The following is a 24596-nucleotide window of genomic DNA, read 5'->3' as shown; positions in this document are numbered from 1 at the left end:
CCTCTGCCACCCTGTTCCCCACCTCCCGCCACAGCCCATTTACTGCCAACATACCTCCACACACACTGCCCCCACACACACACACTACACACCAGACTGTCACACAGCCCCAGAGTACCCTGAGCACAGTGCACTGTAGCTGAACCCAGAGGATGAAGTCATGTAATAAAAAGCACACACACACACACACTGAGACACACACTTCTTACACTCACACAAAGCCCCTGGAATGTATGTTAAACTTATAATACAGAATGTAGGATCTGCACGCTGTGTATATATATATATATATATATATATATATATATATATATATATATATATATATATATATATATATATAGTAAAATGTAATCAGACTCCTCTGGCAGTGTTTAATTCATGAATAATCTGCTCTAACGTCATGCCCAGCCTTGCTTATAGGTCTTTGTGTGTGTTCTTGTTTACATTCCTCACACACTTCTGTGTGTAACCCAAGTCTTACGAGCAGAGATGTACAGCAGGTAAGCAGAATCACTACACTACTGTACCCAAGTACTAAAATGTGCTAAAAAATGTATTTTTTCTCCTACTTCAACTTTTACTTCACTACATATATTTTGGATAGGTTTAATACTTTTACTATTAATATTAATAATAATAATAATATAGATAAAATGAATAAACAAAATATAAACATTAGGGAAGTAGCAGCAACATGAAGCCCAAAGTGCAATTTGCTATAGCAGCATGGATGACTAGTAATGGATATCAGTAACATGAAAAATCTTATAAGAAGATCTTGCTGCTCCCATTCTGCCTTTAGCACTGCTAATTTTCCACTGCATTTCAAAAAATAAACTACTTGTGATACTTAAGAACAAAAAATGTTAAATACTTTAGTAAAGAACATTCCAAGTTTTACTCAAGTCACTTTTTTGATATAGCACTTTTACTTTGACTCAGATCTGAGTCTCTAGTAATTAATACATATCCGCTTCTAAATAAGAGAAAAATCTTAGTAAAATCTATTTCATTATTGTTTTTTTGGGTGTAAACTGGACCGTGTTAATATTTTTTTTTACACATTATGTATCACATGTGAAGTAAAATGAAAATAAAATCTCATTGAATCCTTGAAATACACTGCTAAAAAGTGTAATGTTAGAGAACATAAATAATTATATTTTTTTATTTATATGAAATAGCATAAATATGAGATCGATAAAAAACAGTTCCAAAACAGTAGTTGACAATAAAAAAAAACATTTAGTAGAAACTTTAATGTGCTAAAAAGCAGCCAATCAATTTTTTTAGAGGGTAAACTGCGCACAATATGATCCAATGATAATCCTCTAAGACACAGAGGCGGTCATTGTTTTAGCCAATCAGTGTAGAGTACGCGTTAACCCTGGCTGTATTAATTTGTCAAAACTTCTAAGCATTAGTTCTCAGCCTGCAATATTAATACTATTAGGGAAACAACTGGATTAAGTCTTTCTAACCAATAAAACAATCACTAAAAAAATGCTAACCGCTGTTAAACCTGTGAGCCTGCAGAGGAGAAAATCTTCACCTACTGTCAGCAGCCAAACTTACCTGGTAACGTTATAATGTTCCACTAATCTACAGGTGGAGGAAGAACTTTGCGTCTAGTTCACCGTAAACGGCGTGTATAAACGCCAGAACGGACTCGGTGAGTCTAAAACACACTTTTATAAATGTTCTGACCCAAATGTCCAGATAAATAAAGCTATAAAATAGCGCTAGTTAGTCTATTTGCTAGCCCCACTGAATGTAATGGGAACCTATGCTAGGCTAACGCCATTGAATGTAATGGAAACCTATGCTAGGCTAACGCCATTGAATGTAATAGGAGACTAGGCTAATCTAACACCATTGAGTGTAATGTTAACCTATGCTAAGCTAAAGCCTTTGAATATAGTGGGAACCTATGCCAAGCTAACGCCTTTAAATGTAATGTGAATCTATGCTAAGCTAACGCCATTAATGTAATAGGAGCCGATGCTAAGCGAACGCCACTGAATGCGATGGCAGCCGAGGCTAAGCTTACACTACTATTATAATATGAGCGCGGGCTAAGCTAAACTAATGCTACTAAACCATCTATGGGAATGTAACAGGAACCTAAGCTAAGCTAACGCCATTGAATGTAGTAGCAACCTATGCTAAGCTAACGCTATCAAATGTAGTGGGAACCTATGCTAAGCTAACGCAATTAAATGTAATATGAGCCAAGGCTAAGCTAAGTAAATGGTGCTAAACGAGCTATGGGAATGTAATAGGAACCTATGCTAAGCTAACGCAATTAAATGTAATTTGAGCCGAGGCTAGGCTAGGTAAATTCTTCCAAACGAGCAGTGGGAATGTAATAGGAACCTATGCTAAGCTAACGCCATTAAATGTAGTGGGAGCCTAGGCTAAGCCAACTCTATTGATTGTAATGGATACCTATGCTAAGCTAACGCCATTAAATGTAGTTGGAGCCGAGGCTAAGCTAACGCCTTTAAATGTAATGGGAACATATGATAAGTTTAATTGGTGTAGTGTATATACTCTGCAGTATCACTCTATGTAAATATAATTTTATTTTAAGGTCAGTGAATAATGATTGTGTACAAATCTGTATGCTGAACAATAAGTTGATAATGTAATTATCGTGACAGGCCTATCTCTTATTTAAATAAAATCAAATCAAACAAAACCAGTGGTTTATTGTTGGCGTACCAGCTCATTCTATTTATGGGACTTCCTCTGTGAATAAAATTAGTGAGTTTGTGCAAATATATTGTATAGTAAGTTTAAAATGTAGTTATCCTGACAGGCCTAGCCACAGCCATGTGTTTGTGTATTTGTATAAAAAAATGAAAGTTATTATATATGAGTTACTCAGCCGCTGTTTTCATGTTACCAGGTCCATTTGTGGTTTGAAATGACCGATACCAATGATTGATCACATTGCTCAGCTGCACACGGCCGGTGCACTGCAGAGCCAAGCCCATAACGGACAACCCAGGTGAACTGTGAGTATACTTTTTGTATTTAAGTAGTAATTTACTCACTAACAAATACTTAATACTTGAGTGGATCTGAACTTTGAAATTGATAAAGAACATTGTAGGGGGAAAAAAGACACTGAGATTTTATTTAAAGACAAACATTATTTTATTTACCTTATTGGTTACCGATCTATTTATCTATCTTTATTTTTTTGTAGTTGTGAAGTTTGTAGCAAGTGATTTTGATATCCATTTATTGTTTTCTTTTGTTCATTGAGGATTGAATGGATGGTTTTATAAATATAAACAAAGGTTTAATTTAAAAATTAAAACTGATCATGAACACAAATACCTATTATTACTTTTTTAAATAGGAAATAATAATACTATACCCTTAAACTAAACAATCACTAGTACTAATATTTACCTTAATACTCAAATTTAGCTATTTTTTATTATTGGACCCAAATAAAAGAGATAATAAACTGATAAGTTCATAAAATTATTGAAAAATAGTTGATAAATTAACAATTAATGCTTATTGAGGACTGAATAAACAAATACTAGAAACAAATAAACATATCTGTTACGTTTTTAACAACAGTAACTGACCAATAAAAAGATACATTGAACTAATAAGGATTTTTTTTTCTGGAAAAACAATTCTGTATATATTTTATGTTTTGTACACAGGTGTGGTCTGATTGGACACTGTGGGTCCTATTTTAGTGATCCTTAGGCGACCTGTCAACCATGCAGTTTTATTTAGGGCATGGTAGTGTGTCTTTGCTATTGTAACAACAGGAAAAGTACACCTTGTGCCGCTCGAAACGCACAAAGACAAGAGAGGCTCTAAATGTGTGATATAAACTCTGAGAATATGCTTACATGTATGATGAGCTGATGTACAGTGAGTATGGCTGTTGTCTTGTCCCATATCTGGTGTGTTTACATTTTTGGAAACACGGAAAGTGAGCCTAGTTGCTTGGCCAGTTGCCAGATTTTTCACCAATCGAGCATTGATTGGACAGCATCTTCAGCATGCATGTGTTGTAACAGTTACAGATATGCTGTATGCTCTGTTTATTAAATTAAACTTTTAAAAGTCTGAAAAATATGTAGAAAGGTCAACAAGGAGTCTCCCACAGCGAGTATGATCTTCCAGGCCTCTGTAGACTACAGACCCACCGCAGGTTTGTGGATAGTGCCTCGCTTTGTCTGTAACAGACTGGCCGTTTCCTCCCAATGCGCAGTGCGTGTGCTCTAACAGCGCAGGTCCAGCTGAAGGGGAGAGTTCTGGGGGGGTTAACTGGAAAGAGGGTCCGTATGGCGTCCGAGGGGGCTGTTACGTACCCTTTAAGATGAGAATTCCAGACGTGCCACCAGCGGCCCTGTGGAGCTCCTTTAACACGGACCCTCAACCTCTTGGGGTCAGCATGTTCCAACTCTCCACTGTACCTCTTATTTTCTCTCTCTCTCTCTATATCTCTCTACCTCTCATTCTCTTTCCCATTAATTCTCCTCCTCTACCGCTCTCTCATGCTTTCTCTAACTCATCTCTCTACCCCTTTATCTCTCTCTAACTCTATCCCTCTCTTTATATTTTTACCTTGTATTCTCTCTCTCTCTCTCTCTCTCTCTCTCTCTCTCTCTCTGTCTCTTAATTCCTCTACCCCTCTCTTATACTTTCTCTAAGTCTTTCTATCTCTCTTTCTCTCTATATATCTCTCTACCTCTATCCCTACTTCTCTCTCATACTTTCTCTAACTGTCTCTCACTTACTCTAGCTCTCTTTCCCATACTTTCTCTAACTCTGTTTATATCCCTCTCTCTATATTTTCTACCTCTTTATATCTCTCATTCTCTCTCGCTACCTATACCTCTCATACTTTCTCTATCTCTCTCTCTCTCTCTCACTTCTTCTCTCTCCCCTACTTTCTCTAACTCTTTCTCTATCCCTCTCTACCTCTCTATACTTTTCATTCTCCCTCTCTTCCTCTACCTCTCTCATACTTTCTCTAACTCTCTCTCTTGCTTCTTCTCTCTCCCCTACTTTCTCTAACACGTTCTCTATCCCTCTCTACCTCTCTATACCTCTCATTCTTTCTCATTTTGTCTACCTCACATACTTTTTCTAACTCTCTCTATCCTGCTCTCTTCTCCTCTTCCTCTAGCTCTCTCTCTATTCCTCTCTATATCTCTCTACCTCTGTATATCTCTCTCATTCTCTATCTTCTTCTTCTTCTCTCATACTTTCTCTAATTCTCTCACACTTACTCTAGCTCTCTTTCCCATGCTTTCTCTAACTCTGTTTATATCCCTCTCTCTATATCTTTCCACCTCTCTATACCTCTACCTCTCTCATACTTTCTCTAACTCTCTCTCTCGCACTTCTTCTCTCTCCCCTACTTTCTCTAACTCTTTCTCTGTCCCTCTCTCTATATCTTTCATCCTCTCTAAACCTCTCATTCTCTCTCTCATTTTGTCCACCTCTCATAATTTTTCTAACTCTCTCTATCCCTGTCTCTCTTCCTCTAACTCTCTCTATTCTTCTCTCTATATCTCTCTACCTCTGTATCTCTTTCTTCTTCTTCCTTTTCCTCTTCTTCTTCTTTCTCTTTCTCTCTTACTTTCTCTAACTCTCTGTTAGAAATTCGGCTTTCAGGAATCAGGAGTCAGAATCAGGAATCAGGAGACAGCTTGAGAGATGACTTGAGTTTATTCTCGTGCAGACAGAAAATCTACACGGGCACAGCTTAGTTGGTCGTTGCTCCCTGTGTCCGCCTGACTAGTCCATGTGACTTGTCTGTCTGTTACTGTCTGTGTGAGACTCTCTGACCGAGACTCAGCTAGACTGAGCTACTAAGACATTTTAGCAGGACTTTACATACAGGAGAAACTGCTTTGAACACAGCAGGGGGAGAAAGGGTAAGGGTTTATGGAGTAGTATGTGGGGGGTGTCATCATTGGGGGTGTCTCTATCAACTTATGTTAAACAAAGGAGAGATGTGAGAGATAAGGGTGAGGGGCAAAAGGTTAGGAGTGTATAGGGAAAAAGGGGGGTTAAGGAGTGAGACAGTTTAGAACCTAAGAAAACTTAATAAAAGTACAATTTGTTGTTGACAGAATCTCTCATTTCTCTCTCACTTACTCTAGCTCTCTTTCCATACTTTCTCTAACTCTGTTTCTACCCCTCGCTATTTATCTTTCTACCACTCTATACCTCCCATTCTTTCTCACTTCCTCACTAACTCTCTCTCTCTTCTTCTCTCTCCTCTGCTTTCTCTAACTCTTTCTCTATCCCTCTCTCTACATCCCTCTACCTCTCTATACCTCTCATTCTCTTTCATTTTGTCTACCTCATAATTTTCCTAACTCTCTCTATCCCGCTCTCTCTTCCTCTAACTCTCTCTATTCCTCTCTATATATCTCTCATTCTCTATCTTCTTCTTCTTTCTCTCATACTTTCTCTAACTCTCTCTTTCACTTTCTCTAGCTCTCTTTCCCATGCTTTATCTAACTCTGTTTCTATCCCTCTCTCTCTATCTTTCTGCCTCTCTATACCTCTCATTCTCTCTTGCTTCCTCTACCTCTCTCATAGTTTCTCTAACTTACTCTCTCGCTTCTTCTTCTCTCTCTATATCTCTCCTCCACTCTCTCTTTCTCCGTATCTACCTTTGTCTCTACCTCTCTTACTCCCTTTCCCTCTCTATCTCTGTTTCTCTTTCTGTTTCTACTCCTTTCTCTACCTCTCACCCAATATTTTGAGAAAATATTACCTACAATAAATCCATGTTTACTAGGGCTACCTTCTCTTGGGTATTCAGAGATATCATGTATGTTGACTGCAACAGTGATGTAGGTAATGAGAGCAAGTTACCATGTTCTTTATGGCAAAGTGTGACCTCATGCTTGCACAGAACTGCAATGTATCTCTCTCTCCCTCTTTCTCTCTCTCTCTCTTTGTGAGAGGAAGCAGTGGTCCCGGTGGGTGATGTGCCCGCCTGTTTTATGCTATGCTCCACTGGCTGAGTGCAGAAGCAGAAGATTGGTGAGGATGAGTCACAGTGCTGAGCTGACAGTGGACCTGACAGAACATTGCTCATCCCAATCTGTCTGCATTACATAATCAAACCAGCCATTATTTACTTACTCAACCAGTTTCTGACCCATACTGAATGATTTAATTTTATACACACAAAAGCTTCTCAAAAATAATGAGAAAGAAACTCAAATGAAAGACAAAATGTCTCAAAATATAAATAACATAATGACCAGCATCCTAATGTAACATTTTATAGGATAAAATAGTATCTCAAGTAACTTAGGCTCTCAAAATAAGTACACTGTCTCAAAATGTCAAGATCAGAGGCTAATATCTCACAGTAATGAGATCTCAAAATAATATGTTTTAGAAGAACAGGATAGCGTCTGCTAAATACCATAAATGTAAATGTAGTATCTTAGATAAAACGACAAAAAAAAATCTCAAAATAATGGCCAATGTCTCGAAACAATGAGAAAGTATCCCAAGATAATGAGACATTATGAGAATAATGAGAGATTTAAAAAATAATAAGATGAATAATAATTTGGCAAATTAAAATAAGGACTTGGTGTATCTCAAAGTAAAGACTAATATCTCAATATAATAATAAAAATAATGAGATAGTATCTCAAAATAATTACTTATAGTACCTCAAATATGTAAAATAAACTAAACCTTAATATAATAACGTCTTCTTAAAATATCTTAAAATAATGATTATCTCATAGTAAAAACAAGTAGAAATTATGATTTAGTATATCAAAATAAGGACTTAGTATTCCAAAATAATAGGAAAGTATCTTTAAATAATTATTTACTATCTCAAATATCTCATAAAAAAAAATCCTCTAAAATTAGTGACCTAGAGTCTCAAAAAATGAGTATCTCAAAGTCATGACTTATTTTTTGAAAATTACTTTGCAAAATATTGAGTAATAATCTTAGTATAATGATGGATAAAATAAGAACTTTATTATTTTAAAATAATGATAGTGTCTCATAATATTAGGATCTTAAAACCAGAAAGTGACCTAGGATCACAAAACCGCTAGTATATTGAAGTAAAATCAAACATCAAAATTATGATTTAACATATAAAAATAAGGACTTATTATCACAAAATAATGACGTCTAGTACCTTAAATATGTAAAATAATCTAAATCTTAATATAATAATGTAGTATCTCAAAATAATGAGTATCTCATAATAATTAGATCTTAAAACCAGAAAGTGATCTAGGATCACAAAACTGTTAAATAGTATCTCAAAGTAAAAACTTTGAAAAACTTACTATCAAAATTATGATTTAACATATCTAAATAAGAACTTAGTGTTCCAAAAAAAGTAGAAATTGTTTAAAATTAGTGACTTGGAGTAAAAAAATCTCAAAGTAAAGACTAAGATCTCAATATAATAATATGTATTAAAAGACGACTTGGTATCTCAAAGAAAGAACTTATTGCATGTAGGGTTGCAACGGTATGAGATTTTCACGGTATGATAACCGTCTCGGAAAATACCGCGGTATCACGGTTATCACGGTATCACAGTTTGTTACATATATTATTAAACTGACCCTTAAAGAAATTACAACAAAGGTTTTTTGTTCAATTAACTATTTATTGTAGAAACTACACCATCAGGTGAAGGAAACCATGTTTTTCCACTACTCTTAAGGGCATTAAGAGTGTATATATATATATATATAAAAAAGTTGGTATATAACCAGATACTGCAGAAAGAGGGGATTTATTTCTGACATGATCCTCACAATAGAGATTTCTATTTTAAGGCTTTCATACCTTAAAACCTTCAACATATGAAAAACAGGCACGTCAGAATTTGAAAATTAACGCATGTAAATGAATGGCGTCTTTCACATCCAGTCCGGCCAGGACCTTTACACGGACACGTGAATCCATCGTAGCACGCACTTCACGCCTGTACCTGCGTGCCCAAATTTCGGATAACTCAGCGCTTTTGCGGGTGCTTACCGCATGGGTTGTGCACGACTACAAAGAGGTTTTATTTATGTTCAGATTAAAATTATAAACTGAACACATACTTTGCGCTGCACAGCGGGGTGGTGTTCTCGGAGATGGGAGAACAGGTGTATTTCCTCCTTTAGCTGTGACTTTACGGCCACATTGATTACAAGCTTGTTGATTACAAGATTACAAGTCTGTTTTCAGGCTGTTTGAATGAGCGAAATATGATCAGAATTATGTTAATTAACACTAACATAGAAGCATAGAACTATTATTTAATTAAAATGATTTTTAAGAACAGCTAAACACAGTGCGGAGAAGTTCACATGCGAGAGAGAGACACAGAGAGAGAGAGACAGAGAGAGAGAGATTTGCGTGTTCTGATATGAGCTACTCACAGGTAAAGGTTCTCTTTTATCTCCTCGTGCTCATTTTAGTCCAATACATAATTCTGCAGTTTCTCAGTGTTTTCTGTCGTATTTTGCGGCTAGCGCGAGCGCTTACAACTAACACCGCGGGCCACGAGGTGCAGCCGTGCTGCCGCTGTTGTGCCGAATCCGACTCCCTGCTCAATCCGACTCCCGCTTCGCGGACAGAATCAGCACAACACCTCCCGCTGTAGAACTGCGGGAGTGAAAACAGCGCTTATAAATAAGTTAGTTAAGTTTCACTTTCAGTTTTCGTTATTTGGTTCGTTTTCATTAACAATAATAATTGTTAATGAAGCTCTAGTCTGATGCACTTTCTGCCGTTCTCACCGCTGTGTGCTGAGTAGCTGAAGCGGAGCAGAGTTGCGCATGCGCGGGTGAGTTTCTCCGCTGGCTTGCGTTTTACCGGTAATAAGCAAACACACACGGTATGATAACCGTGCATTTTAATACCACGGTATACCGTGAAACCGGTTACCGCTGCAACCCTAATTGCATGAAAATGATGATTTAGCATATCAAAATAAGGACTTATTGTCACAAAATAATGAGATAGTATCTTTAAATAATGACTTCTGGTATCTCAAATATGTAAAAAAAAAAAAAAAAAAAACAAAAAAAAAAAACAAATAAATAGAAATTGTCTAAAATTAGTGACTAAAAATAAGAACTTAGTGTTCCAAAAAAATAGAAATTGTTTAAAATTAGTGACTTGGAGTAAAAAAATCTCAAAGTAAAGATTAAGATCTAAATATAATAATATAATGTTTAAAAAAGTGACTTGGTTTCTCAAAGTAAGAACTTATTATATGAAAATGATGATTTAGCATATCAAAATAAGGACTTATTGTTGCTAAATAATGAGATAGTATCTTTAAATCATGACTTCTGGTATCTCTAATATGTCAAAAACATAAGATCACCTAAATTAGTGGCCTTATATCTCAATGAGTATCTAAAAGTCATGACTTTTATATATAAATAAAAAGATCTCAGTATGATAAAATAAAAACTTAGTATAATGAGAGAGTACTGACTAAAAGGATTTAACAGTAATTATGTTCAGATTTATTTTAAGAGGTGGGAATGTTTTGTTTAGGCGGTGTTGTGGATACGCTGGAGAATCTCCTGACTTTCTGAACTCTGTCCTTCCGCTGCTCTTCTCTCTCTCTCTCTCTCTCTCTCTCTCTCTCTCTCTCTCTCAGCAGACGTTCTGCTCTGGTTGGTTTTCTGAGTCTGAGGTTAAATTAGATTGATTAGAGGATGTGGATGATCAGTATGACGGGGTGGAGTGTAAATGACAGTACTGTACTGCGTCTCTGTGGCTTCCTGTCGGCTGCTGCTGCTGGTCCCAGTGGTTATTACATCAGCCTGGTGCTGGTTCTGGTTCTGGTCCAGTTTCAAGTCTTTTGCAGCCTCAGATTTCCAGGATTCTTCCAGGGCTTTGCTGTATTTAGCTCTATCTATCTTCCCATTAAGGCCCAATTCCATTTCTCCCCTTAAGGCCCTACCACTTACCCAAGGAATTGTGTTTATTTGTTCATATATATAACAGTAAACATTATTTTATCCAGTCATTTTCAATAACTGTGACTCTATACTAGGGGTGGGCAATATTATATCGTATACAATATATCGTGACACAGAAATATCATGATATTAAAAATCCATATCGTGATAATAGGGATGGTTTGTCTTAAAAGTAATCCATTGTTTACTGTGAAGCTTTAAGTGTATTTATTGTATAATTGTTTTAGTTTATAGATTTGTTTGCAGTTTACATGCATGAAAATATTCTGCAATATTATTTGCTGCATTATATTATTTTATGCTGTATTATTTATTTTGCCACATTATGATTATACTGTTATACTATTATACTACATTCCTGAAATTAATGAATTATTTGTCTGTTTTCCTATATTGCCAAGAATATCGTTATCGCAAAAATATTCTGAAATATTGTGATATTATTTTAGAGCCATATCGCCCACCCCTACTCCATACACACAGTGTGGACTAAAGTAGGTGAAGAAATAAATATATAATTCCCAAACTAATTATAATATCATTATGTCAGTGGTTTTTAATAATTTTAAAATGACAAAAATATCGTGTATCGCAATAATTTCTGGGACAATATGTCGTCCACAAAAAAATCTTATCGTGACAGGCCTAGTAGGAGTAAGAATCCCCACATCTTGATGCTGCCACCACCACGTTTCACATATGTTGAGGGTAATGAGCCGTGTTACATTTCGCCACACATAGCACTTTGTATTTAAGACATAAAGGACTGTCAGCTGCTGCTGCTGATCCCAGTGGTCATTACATCATATTGGTGCTGGTCCGGGTCCAGCTCTGTGATACTATTAGTGCTGGAAAAGCCCTCTACAGAACTCTGTCGAGCACAGCGGACCAGAAACTCAGTGAGGCCCAATTAATTTCCAGTGTGAAATATCCTCCACAAACCAAAGTGCTGAGTCTTAAACAGACCGTTTACTGCATTTATCTCTGATCTTATTCCCCCTGAGGTCAGTTATGAGGTTTGCTGAGAGCTTTATGTACTAAACGAACTCTTTTTTTTTTTTTATATAAACGAGCACTTTCCAGCCTTTTTTTTTTATCTCTTTAGGATTAAATTGTCCTTTTTTGTTTTTTGTATCTGCAGGGATTAATTTCTCAGGGAGTTCTGGGGTAATGTTCTCTTTTATTGGGGGTCCTCTACGATTTTATTCCCATACAGAATGACCATGTGCGTGTTTTTCTCAGATGTCCTCTGAGATAAAAAATTACAGGCTGAATTATGTACTGTTTTTCGCTGAACTTCGTGGTCCTCTGCTAATTAAGTCCTGTCCGGACGCACCTCTGAGTTTCATCTCTTCGCGTTTAATAAAATAGCTATTTGTCCAATGCCGCGCACCAACAGTGAGTGGAAATGGAGGAGCTACTGAACACCATGTCATGTGACTGAGAAAGCCTAAAAACTCATTGGTCCTCCTGTTTTTTAAGTTGCAGTCAAAGTGTAAAATATTTTTCATAAACGTCCCCCTGAGAAACTAATCCCATCCGGATGGGGCTTAAGACGGATATTTAGAAATGACCTACTTTTCACAAAGTACAATTCAAAAAGCTGGAACAATATGGTGAAATGTGGTTAATAATAATATTTATTATCTTAGCAGTTTTTTTGAGGCCTTCAAAGTATTTATATCGATATCGAAATTATATCGAATTGACCGAAATTAAGGAATATATCGTGATAAAATTATTACCAGCACTACGCGCAGTATATTTTATAGGTGGGTCGGAGATCGAGACCGGATCAAATAGTGCTAGTGTGAAAACACACTACAAGTGTGTGTGAGAAAAGTCACGCTTTTTAAATAACAGGATGTAACAGGGCATGCAGGCCGGACATGAAGGGCACTAGCAGGTGGAAATGGGCCTCCATTGTTGTGGGTGGAGGAAGAGGAGGAGGAGGAGGAGGGGTGGGGTCTCTCAGTTAACGCTTTCCAGATACAGATAAAAGAGCAGCAGTGCTGGAGAAGAAGATTTATAAGGAATATCAATGCTAAAAATAACCCCAGATATTATATTATTATTATTAAGCTTTTCAGGTCCAGTAAAGAACCTCAAATGGTACAAGCTGGAATTCACTACAAAAAACTCTAAAAGTAATTTTAAACTTTTAGTCTCTAACCACCTTCAGACAGCCTGTAACTGTTTTAGTTGTTTTCTTTTACCCTTTTATTATCAAAATATCATTTATTTTGTCTTTTTATTTAGTTAGTTTTATATTTTACCTTTTAACCTTTTTATTTATTTTATTCATTTCATCTCTTTATTTGTTTTATTACTGGTTTTTACTTTTTGCCCTTTACCTTTTCATTTATTTCATCCTTTTATACTTGCTTAACTTATTATTTATTTTTTTATTTTAGTTCCATCAATTACCTTCTTTTCATATCATTTTGGTGGTATGTTGTATTATTCTAATTACTTATCCTATTTTTATTGCTTTACATTTAAGTCTGTCTGCATATTTTTTTATTCTGAAGTATTTTATTTCTTCTTAATTAAATCTTATATTGTTTGCTTGTTTTTATAATTTAAACAAATTTTTCAGTCTCTTTATTTTTGTAAATGCTCAGCTGCATTGAAAATGAGGTTTACCCCCAATGTACCCCAATGTAATCTAGAAATAAAGGTTGATTGATTGATTTAATAGTTAGCAGTAAACTAACAGGGCTTTTAAGGGTAAAAAATTTAAATACTTAAAAAAAATTAAAAATAAAAATAACGATAGAGACAGAAACCCAGAGCCATTAAACACCAAAATTAGTTCTGCTATATATCTCATATTAGAAAAGCACTGGGTTATAGAAAATGCAGTTTAGAAAAATTCAATTATTTTTACATTAACTTTGAATTTTAATTTGATTTCATGCTGTATAAACCCAACGTACTTCATGTTTTTTCTGCATTTATTAATATACAGTATACCGGTAGGTTTTATTTATTTATTTTTTTGTCATTTAATCTCTTCAGGTTCAGTAAGTAACCAAAAATAGTATAAATCCAGTGTACAAATTTAGTAGTAAACTGCCAGACACTTTAAATTAAACAAATAAACTAAAAACTTGAAGTAGTTTTAGTCAATTTAAATATTGTAAAAATTTGGAAAAAATATATATATCGTAAAGATGGGCGATATTTAGCAAACAATTCATTGGTTAACAGCTTACAGCTAGTAAGCTTTGGAAATGATGTAAAAAAATGTCCATTTCCAAAGCCTTTGTCTGTCGTAAAGCAATACACATTCACACGTTCATCATAATAACTAGAAAAAGACACAGAAACACAGAAAACTCTGTAACTAATAAAAGTAAAAGTTTTTTCTTTAGAGAAATTACAGAGGAAGACTCTGGAGTAAACTGCTACAGGAAGACGTCTGGCTGACCCACATGGAAACAGCAACTTTAGCCTTTAGATCAGATTAATATGATTAAGGACTGAGTCATTGATAAGATGGGAAATAAAAAAAAATCAGCTTGTCTGGGTCATACAGCATGGAGTTTCTGCTAACTTTTATACCATTTCAGATTATTGACGGGACTTAAGGATCTTAAAAAAAAAAGAAAAAAAAAAAAAACAGAAAAGACTTTAGACCGGTAGTGTGTGTATTGCTACTATATATCATTATCTTATTTTGTTATTATATAAATCTAGTACTTGATCTTCACATAGTATCAGCATTTTAATGCTTTAAAATGAACTGAAATACTATATTTTATACTTACCTCAACAGAAAGTTAAAAAGAGTTCTTATTTTACAAAAACAAATAAAAGTATATTTAAAAGATGTATGCATTAAACAGCTTTAGAACTTAAATTATAAAGAGTGTCTGCCATCTAGTGTCTGAATGTAGGAAGTGCAAAAAAATGGAAAAAATTGAGGCCACTTCAAAATTATTTATATATATATATATATATATATATATATATTTTTTTTTTTTTTTTTTTTTTTTTGCTGTTTATAGGTATGTTTGAGTAAAATGAATATTGTTTTAATCTATGCACTACTGACATTTCTCCCAAATTAATTACAATTAATGATTCATGTAAACAAGAAGAAGATGGATGGTCACAAGCCATCAAACAAAGCTGAACTGCATCCAAAAGCAGTGTGTAAGACTGCTGGAGGAGAGCATGCCAAGATGCATGACAACTGTGATTATTCCACCGGATATTGATTCTGAGCTTTTTTTGAGACAAACATTAGTATTGTTGTTTCTAAATGAATATGAACACATTTCTGCAAATAAATGCTTTAAATGATTTTTTTTATTTGGAATTTGGGAGAAATTTTGTCTGTAGTTTTTAACATAAAACAACAATGTTCATTTTACTCAAACATATATTAATATATAAATAGTAAAATTAGAAAAACAGATCATTTTAAAGGGGTCTCTTCATGTTTTTTTCCAGAGCTGTACATTATTTCAAATAAAGACCACAGACTACAGGATGTGTGAGTTTAATTTATTGTAACAGACAGAACTTAACAGAGGTACATCTAGTTTTATTCAAAATTTATCAAAATGTTTAAACATAATTATGTTTCCTTGTACCATAAAAAGATCATAATCTAAATTAATTTCTCAGGACAATGGTCGCTCTATTTTCCACTTTACACACAAAACTGTATCAGATTCATCATATTTCTTCCAAAAAACAAACTAAAAAAAAAACATGCAATTAAAAAAAATCCCTGACCTCCAACAATCAGAAGAACTGAAATAAATGGCAAAAAAACAGGAGAGTTTCTGAGTTTACTTATTTACGCCTGACACAAAAAAATGCAAATAGAGTGCATCTACAGAGATCACAGTCGAGTTAGGAAAAGAAGGCTCTAATTTTCTTTATATATAATAATATATAACACATTATATCATCAAATCATAAGCTATAAGCAGTCAGATTAGAACGGGAAGCATTAAATTGGCAGAAAAATCTTAAAAAATAAGGTTTGCTGTCAGATTTGAGGGGTTATAATTCAGAATTTGGCTCTTTTCTCATCTCCGTAACAATACTGACAAAAATCAAAGCCGTAAAAAAATAATAATACACCCAAAACACAATCTGTATACAAAAACCTAAAGCTGAAGAAAAAAAAAAGATATAACCTTAAAACTGAGATGCTACGCTAGAGTAAAGCAATGTGCTAAACGTATATACAATAATAAACTACTATAATAAAAAAAACGAAAACACTAATGTACAGATTAAAATAATAAAAAAACAGAGAAAACATCATGCAATAGATGTTAGCAATAATAGAAGTCTGACTGCTGTAAATACAGAATACCAAAAGCATGACCAACAAACAGATTGGTATTAAGAGTGGCAGTGTGGTTTAGACCCAGGTGGCAAATCCACGTCCAGACAGTACAAATCCACATCCAGGATTTTGTTTCAACTGCTTGGACGGCTCTGCTGCTTAGTGGTATAATCAAAGATGATAAATTCAGGTTCAGAAAGTAAATGTCCACACCAGGATTTTGTATTCTGACTGAGTAGATGGATCTGAGCGGCCTAGATTTTTGGACATAACTAAAGTTGAGTCATCCAGGCAAAAATAATGGGACAGATTTTGAACAAAATGCAAAAAATGTTACTATCTTAGACCCAAATGCAGCAGAGCCATTCAGGCTGTCAGAACAAAAACCTGGATTTTTAACAAATTTATGGGGCAGATCTTAACTTTCTGGACCTGTACTTTCAGGATGAGCCTTCCCAAATAGCCGGAAAAAAATCCTGGGACCGTTTCTGACATTTTAGACCTAGACTTTCTAGCTTTAGCTACAACAGAGCCATTCAGGTAGTTGGAACAAAATCGTGGGGTGGACTTTTAACAAAATCATGGGATAGATCTTTACTTTCTGGACCTGTACTTTCAGAACAAGCCTTCTAAATAGTCTTAACAAAATCCTGGGGTGGATTTTGACAATTTGGACCCGGACTTTCTGGATCTGGCTGCAAAAGAGCCACTCTGGTTGTTAAGGCAAAATCCTGGGGTGGACTTTTAACAAAATCATGGGGCAGATCTGTACTTTTTGGACCTGGACTTTCAGAACGAGTCTTCCAAAAGTTTTTGACTTCCAAAAGGATTTTGTATGTGTTGAAGAATCTGCCGCAGCTTAGATTTTTGGACGTAGCTACAGTTGAATCATCCAGGCAGAGTCCCCAAAAAAAAAAAAAAAATCATGGGACAAATATGAAAAAAATTTTACTTTCTTTGACCCAAATGCAGTCGAGCCATCTGAGATGTCAGAAAACAAAAACCTGGGCTGGACTTTTAACAGAATCATGGCACAGAACTTTACTTTTAGGACAAGCCTTCTAAACAGTCTTACAAAATCCTGGAGCCATTTTTTTCTCTCTAGACTTAGACTTTCTGACATTCAGAACAAAATCCTGGGGTGAATTTTCACTTTCTGGACTTGAAGCTTCTGGTCCTACCTGCAGTAAAGGCTTCCAGGTGGTTAAAACAAAATCCTGAAGCATGTTTAGACTTTCTGGACCTGAACCCTCTGGACTTATTTGCAGTGGAGCCATCCATGTAGTCAGCTCAAAATCCAGGCGTAGATTTTTGCTTCTTGACCAGAACTTTCTGGATCTAACTGCAGCAAAGCTATTCAGATAAGTGGAACAATATCCAGGGCAGAATTTTAAATTTTTGGCCATGGACTTTCTGGTTCTGTCTGCAGCAGAGACATCCAAGCTGTCAGAACAAAACCCTGAGGTGGACTTTTAATAAAATTATGGGACAGGCCTTTATTTTCAGGAACTGGATTTTCCGGACGAGCCTTCTAAATAGTCTAACAAAATCCCAGGGCTGTTTTTCACTTTCTAGACCTAAACTTTCTGAACAGAGACATCCAGACATTCAGGACAAAATCTTGGATGGATTTTAACTTTCTGGACTTGAAGCTTTTGGCCCTACGTGCAGTAAAGGCATCCATGTGGTAAGAACAAAATCCTGAGGCATGTTTTGACTTTCTGTATCTGGACCTTCTGGACTTATTTGGTTGTATTCAGGTAATTTTTTTTTTTTTACATTCTACACATGACTTTCCTGGACTTGTTCTTTATGGACCTTGCTACAGCAGAGACATCCAGTCAATTTGAACAACATCCAAGGTGATTTTCACCTTTGTGGAATTATTTGCAGTGGAGCGATCCAGGTAATCTGGTCAAAATCCAGAGGTAGATTTTATATTCTAGACCTGGACTTTCAGGACGAGCCTTCTAAATAGTCTTAAAATCCTGGGGCCCTTTTTGATTTCAAGATGTAGACTTATTAGATTTAGCTACAACAGAGTCATCCATGCATTTAGAACAAAATCCTGGGGTGAATTTTCACTTTCTGGACTTGAAGCTTCTGGTCCTACCTGCAGTACAGGCTTCCAGGTGGTTGAAACAAAATCCTGAAGCATGTTTAGACTTTCTGGACCTGAACCCTCCGGACTTATTTGCAGTGGAGCCATTCATGTAGTCGGCTCAAAATCCAGGCGAAGATTTTTGCTTCTTGACCAGGTAGCTGCAGCAGAGCCATTCAGATAAGTGGAACAATATCCAGGGCAGATTTTTCACTTTCTTGCTGTGGACTTTTAACAAAATCATTGGACAGATGTTAACTTTCCTACCCTGAACGTTCTGGGCAAGCCTTCCAAATCAAAATCCTGGAGCCGTTTTTGAAATTTTAGACCTAGACTTTCTGGACATAGCTACAACAGAGATATCCAGGCATTCAGAACAAAAGTCCCGGGGCGGATTTTCACTTTCTGGACCTGGACCTTCTGGACTTAATTGGTAGTATCCAGGTAGTTGAGTCAATTTTTACATTCTGGACCCGGTCTTTATGGACCTTGCTGCAGAGTCATCTAGTTAATTTGAACAACATCCAAAGTGGATTTTCAGTAGAGCCACTCAGGTACCCGGATTTTACATTCTGGACCTGGATCTAGCTGCAGCAGAGCCATCCAGTTGGTTGAAAGAAAATCTTGAGGTGGATTTTGACATTTGTGGGCCTAGACTTTTTGGCTCTAGCTGCAAAAGAGAAATTCTGGTGGTTGAAACAAAACCCTGAGGTGGACTTTTAACAAAATCATGGGACAGATCTTTACTTTCTGAACAAGCCTTCTAAATAGTCTAACAAAATCCTGGGGCCGTTTTTGACTTTCTGGACCTGGATCTTTGGGACGTATTTGCAGTGGAGCCATCCATGTAGTTGGGTCGAAATCCAGGGGTAGATTTTTTTGCTCTGTGACCAGGACTTTCTGGATCTAGTTGCAGCAGAACCAATCAGACAAGTGGAACAATATCCAGGGCATTTTCACTATTCTGTTGTTGAAATGAAATCCTGGGGTGGATTTTAACTTTCTGGACTTGTACTTTCTTAACTTAGCTGTAGCAGAGCCATCTGAGCAGTGATAACTAAATCCTGGGGTGGATTTTTTTTTCTCTTTCTAAGCTTGGATGTTTTTGACCTTGCTGTCAAAAAAATCATCTAGACTGTTGAAACAAATTCGGTATAAGATTTTCATTTTCTGACTCTAAAGTCATTTAGGCAGTCTGCACAAAATCCTGGGGTGGACTTTTTGACTTTCTAGGCCTATACTGTCTGGATTTAGCTACAGGGTCATCTGTGCATTCAGAACAAAATCTGGTGTGGGTTTACACTTTCTGGACCTGGATTTGCCACCATTAGCTTTAAAGAGAATATAACGTTGCTGTAGAACCAGTCAAACCAGCCTTTTGTTCCTTCAAGTTGGCAGCTCCCACGTTCCACCATCCTACCAGCTTTGCATCACAATATTTCTGACAGCACCTCAGAAACGGCACTGAATACCGAGACCCGGCTTTAGACGTCCCTTAAAACTGTAAACAGGAAATCGCACATTCTATCTAAACTTCTGGATACTTTAAAATGCCAAAATCTGGAAATATATATATAAAAAGACTTAGTGGTGCTCCCCGTGGGCTTAAATAACTTTACAGGACCCCCAATGTGTAGTACCAAAAATAGGAGAATTTATCAGTTCAACATTTCTAATCCAGGGTAAAATCCAGAATAGTAAAGCTTAGATTTACAGTTGGGTGAATATAAAATGTGGTTTAAAAAGAAAAGAAAAGAACAGTAAACTGTGTGTGTTTGTGTAAAAGTGTGTGTGTGTGTGTGTGCAGATGTGTGTATCTTCCTCAGTACTTTGGCACTTTGGTGTAGTCTTCTTGGTGTACGCTCTTGCACAGGCCCATGGACAGGATCATGCCAAGAAGCTGTGGGAGGAACAGTCATTAGTCAGAAAGCTGAACTGAGGCTGAGGCTGGAAATTTGGCACACTGATGGAGATAATTTTTCCACTCCATAATAGAGAACATCACTGTGTTATATAATTTTATAACACAGCAATTCATTGTCATATTAGAATCATGTCAAATAGGACAAATGATTAGGCCTGTTACCATAATTACATGATTGACGTCAGGGTTCCCGCAGATCCTTAAAAAGTATTAAAATGTCTTAAATTAAAATTTGGATAATTAAGGTCTTAAATAGTCTTAAATTTACGGTAAATTTTGCTGTAGGTATTACATTTTTAAACTATGTTTAATGCTGGTGGGAAAGCGCATACTAACTTTAGCGGCGAGTTTCCAGGGAGAGAACTAAGGTTGGCGGCGAGCTAACTAACATTAGCTGTGAGCTAGCTAACGTTACTGGGGAGAAAAATAAGGTTAGTGTAGAGCTAGCTAAAGTTAGCGGTGAGTTACGGGGGAGAGAACTAAGGTTGGTGGAGAGCTAACTAATATTAGCCGCGAACTAACTGACGTTACTGGGGAGATAACTAATGTTAGCATAAGACTGGATAACATTAGCCGTGAGTTAACTAACGTTACTGGGGAGAAAAATAAGGTTAGCGTAAAGCTAGCTAAAGTTAGCATAGAGTTACCGGGGAGAGAACTAAGGTTGGTGGAGAGCTAGCTAACGTTACTGGGGAGAAAAATAAGGTTAGCGTAAAGCTAGCTAAAGTTAGCTGTGAGCTAACTAATGTTACTGGGGAGAGAACTAAGGTTAGCGGAGTTAGCTAGCGGCCAATTAGCTACATTAGCAGAGAGCTAACTAAGATGCTAACATGTTCTGCATCACAATGAAACAAAATTGAAAAAGAAAATTGATAAAAAAAAGGACATGTTAAGTTTTAATTCTCAATACAATAAATTATTGTCTTCTTAAGAAGTTATAACTACATCTTTGGGCATTAAGTTATATTTATTGAGGTCCTAAAAAGCTTTAAATTTGACTTTTAAAAAGGAGCAAGAACCCTGGTAGTACGATAAATAGACATGTCAATAACGTCTATTCTCCTCTGTTTATATGGCTACAGAGTACAGTTTTACTGATGCTGTAGTCTTTCACACTTGTTTAACCCATAAGAGCCCAGACCCATTTCTGAATATTAATACCACGTTCAAAACTATATCAGATCAATTCAATGAGTTCCGTTTTTATGTTTGCGCTATAAGGTGCACCGGATTATAAATCGCATCATGCGACACTAGTAAGGAACAGGAGTTTCGCCATGTTTTCTTTTTAATTCAGCAGGTCAGCTGGGTGGTGAGAGCTGTAAAGCTAAACTAAGTTTTAAAAAAAAATCACAAAGCTGTCAAATGAGCGCTGGATGTTAATCTGAAAAACTGTTTATTTGGGTGAGTAAAGGGCTTCCGTTTATTTACAGTAAGCTTAGATTTCCAGCTTACATAACAGTGCTAGCTGTGACTAGGTGTTCCGGTAAGCCAGAGCGATATTAGCTAGCGGTTCGTCCCACGTAGCTTGTTTTAATACTTTTACAAGCCACTGTATATGCAGCTCTGGAAAAATGACCACTTGATTTTTTTCCCTTGATTTTGCCAAATTAGTGCACCAGGAGTAAAGCAGCATAAAGTTATCCAAAAGCAGTGTGTAAGACTGGTGGAGGAGAACATGATGCCAAGATGCATAAAAACTGTGATTAAAAACCACCAGGGTTATTCCACCAATTTTTTTTTTTTTTTACTCTTAAAACTTTATGAATATGAACTTGTTGTTTTCTCTGCATTATTTGAGGTCTGAAAGCTCTGCATCTTTTTTTGTTGTTGTTGTTATTTCAGCCATTTCTCATTTTCTGCAATTACAATATTTTTATGTGGAATTTGGGAGAAATGTCGTGTGTAAGTTATAGAATAAAATAACAATGTTAATTTTACTCAAACATAATGTAAATGCAGAGAGAAAAAGGCACTGCAGATGTAAAGATATGGAATACCTCAATAACAGCCACCCCCAGGCAGATTCCTAGGATGACTCCGTAGTTGGTGAAGAGCCAGCTCTCCACACTGATCATGCAGCCCTGCAGGGGAACAGAGAGATCAGCAGCAGCTCTTCATAAACAGCCTGTCCAAAACATCCCATAATACAATCAAACAGCAGAGATAAACAGCAGATATACACCCCAGCATAAAACAATCTCGCAGAATAACTATAGGTAAACTACTCACATTAGTTTCCATACACAGATTATTGTTAACGCTGCAATGGCTAATTAACCCTTACAGTATACTTAAAGACACTGGGGATAAAAGAGTGTTAGGAGTGTTAAGTGCTGCCATAATTATATATAATTATGAAGTGTATTTAAGAGTGTACTGGATTCCTGGTTCCTGAACTCTGACCAGACCAAAGAAGGTGTTCTCAATCCAAATCAGATAAATCCTGGTTCATTTGGTTTGTTTGTTTGCCATTGTCTCCACCATTATTTCTTTATAATGAATTTATTAGATTTTTTAAATTGTTATATTTGCAAACAAATAATACCCACAATCGAGTCCAAAATAAATGGGAGTGAAAGGAGATACAAATGACTAAAGAACCAAATTAAAAATAGTAAATATCCACTTGGTCAGGGTATTCATCTTTTTTTAGACAGTAGAATGATGTATTCTGCTAAAAAGGAAAGAAAACTAACCTCTATATATTAGTTTTTTCCAAGGTAAACAGGTTGAACAGGCTGTAAACGTGCTAGAATGACTGTTTCTGTGAGCTGATTGGTTGGTGAGCTGATGCAGCACAATATATAGGTTTATAACAGGAGTTTAAAAGCTTAAAAAAATATTTCTGCTGTGCTGAAACATTTGGTATCATTCTGTGTTGAGAAATTAATGTCAGATTATTCATTAAACATTTATGAAATCTGATTTTCAATCAATCAACCTTTATTTTCACTTGGTAAATACATTGAGGGTAGCCCTCTTTTTAATGTAGCCGAGCTTGCATAGAGTTAAAGTGATTGAAACTTAAATTTAAATAATAAAAACAAGCAAACAATGTAAATTTAAAATAAAAGGATATTTAAGCAATACAATATAAACACAGTTAAAAATATGAACCCATTCAATTTAGACTCTAAAACTGATGCTCTCAAACACATTGAGAAACAAGAAATTCAAGTAATTAACTCTTGATGAGTTCAGCAGCACAGCTGTTAACTGAAAGCCTGAATTCCAGGTGACTCTACCTCATAAAACTGACTGAATAAATCCAGCAGAGATGTGCAAAACTGTCTAATCTAAGCAAGAGGTGCTACTTTAAAGAATCTAAAATATAAAACATATTCTTGTTTGTTTAATTAAAGCAAACTAAAGCCTTTAGTATTAATATACAATGCAGAAAAAAATTAAATGATGAAAAAATACTTTTGCAAGTCGATAAATAGCTGGAAACTTGCCAGAGCTGTTTGGAGATACAAGTTTTTTTTTGTTTGCGTGACAGAGATGGTATACAGTCTACGGCACTAACAAGCTTTGATCCACCCTCCAGCAGAACTGAACTGAATCACCACCTGAACCTCACACGCCCAATCCTGCTCCTCAGGATCTTCCACAGAATCTGATTATGGAGGCGTTACATTGGATTTATGTCTACAGAACCGGGTCGAGAGCTTTCTGTGGAATACAGGATGTAAAATAAGGTGATGCATTGCTGTACTGTTCAAAAATATCAAATTATCTATAACTACATTCACATTAAAAGCCTTATTAATCAGTTCAGATTTATGTCCTTGATTTTTAGATCAGATTTGTCTGTCCTCATGATTTACAGTCATAAATGTATAAGTGATTTTTATCTGTAATATGAATGATTATGTCCCTGAAACAGCATGCATGCATACATATATTAATACTTATTATAATAGATAAGATTTGACGTTCACACGGTCCAAAAAAATTCAGTGTGTGTGATTTTAAAGGAGAAATCCAGTGTGAAACGGACGAGTACAAACTTTTGTTCGAATAGCCACTCTCTGATTTCCCCCAGTATTTCCAAATACAGCACTTTAAGCCAGTTTTTACACCATTGACAAACTCAAAGTAGCTTAGTAATGTTGAATTAGGATCGTGTGAGATTGCTTCTGCTGCCCGGCTGTATGATAAACTATCCTCTTAAACCATTGCCCATTTTCAAATAGATGACATGTTTCCTAAAACTTGAAAAAATTAGGTGATTATTTTAAGAAGGTGTCTATGCATAAA

The 24596-nt window shown here is 35.9% G+C and overlaps 1 protein-coding gene and 1 long non-coding RNA gene across 4 annotated transcripts in view; one reads left to right on the top strand and one right to left on the bottom strand.

Moving 5' to 3' along the window:
- Positions 1 to 1376: 1376 nt before the first annotated feature.
- LOC111192552 (uncharacterized) lies at positions 1377 to 24057 on the top strand. 2 transcript variants are annotated; one of them, XR_002650002.2, is made up of 3 exons: positions 1377 to 1675; positions 2915 to 3023; positions 23884 to 24057. It is a non-coding gene; the product is annotated as an uncharacterized LOC111192552 (long non-coding RNA). The 2 variants fall into 2 exon arrangements; XR_002650001.2 differs by having other exon boundaries at positions 23836 to 24057.
- Positions 15496 to 24596, bottom strand: part of cd82a (CD82 molecule a) — a 59779-nt gene continuing 50678 nt past the window's right edge. Inside the window, exons 8-10 of one of the 2 annotated variants that reach the window (XR_007424781.1) lie at positions 22334 to 22417; positions 18484 to 20309; positions 15496 to 17551 (exon numbers count right to left, since the gene is read on the bottom strand). Coding sequence is in view for 1 of the 2 variants with exons in the window: in XM_022670095.2 (XP_022525816.2) it covers positions 20232 to 20309; positions 22334 to 22417 (162 nt within the window). In the remaining variant the exon portion in view is untranslated. Of the gene's footprint in view, positions 20310 to 22333; positions 22418 to 24596 lie in introns of both variants that reach the window. The other variant, XM_022670095.2, reaches the window with a different exon arrangement.

The sequence above is a fragment of the Astyanax mexicanus genome, chromosome 16 (assembly GCF_023375975.1).
Source record: "Astyanax mexicanus isolate ESR-SI-001 chromosome 16, AstMex3_surface, whole genome shotgun sequence".
Taxonomy (NCBI): domain Eukaryota; kingdom Metazoa; phylum Chordata; class Actinopteri; order Characiformes; family Acestrorhamphidae; genus Astyanax; species Astyanax mexicanus.
This window is presented reverse-complemented; position numbering and strand designations above follow the sequence as displayed.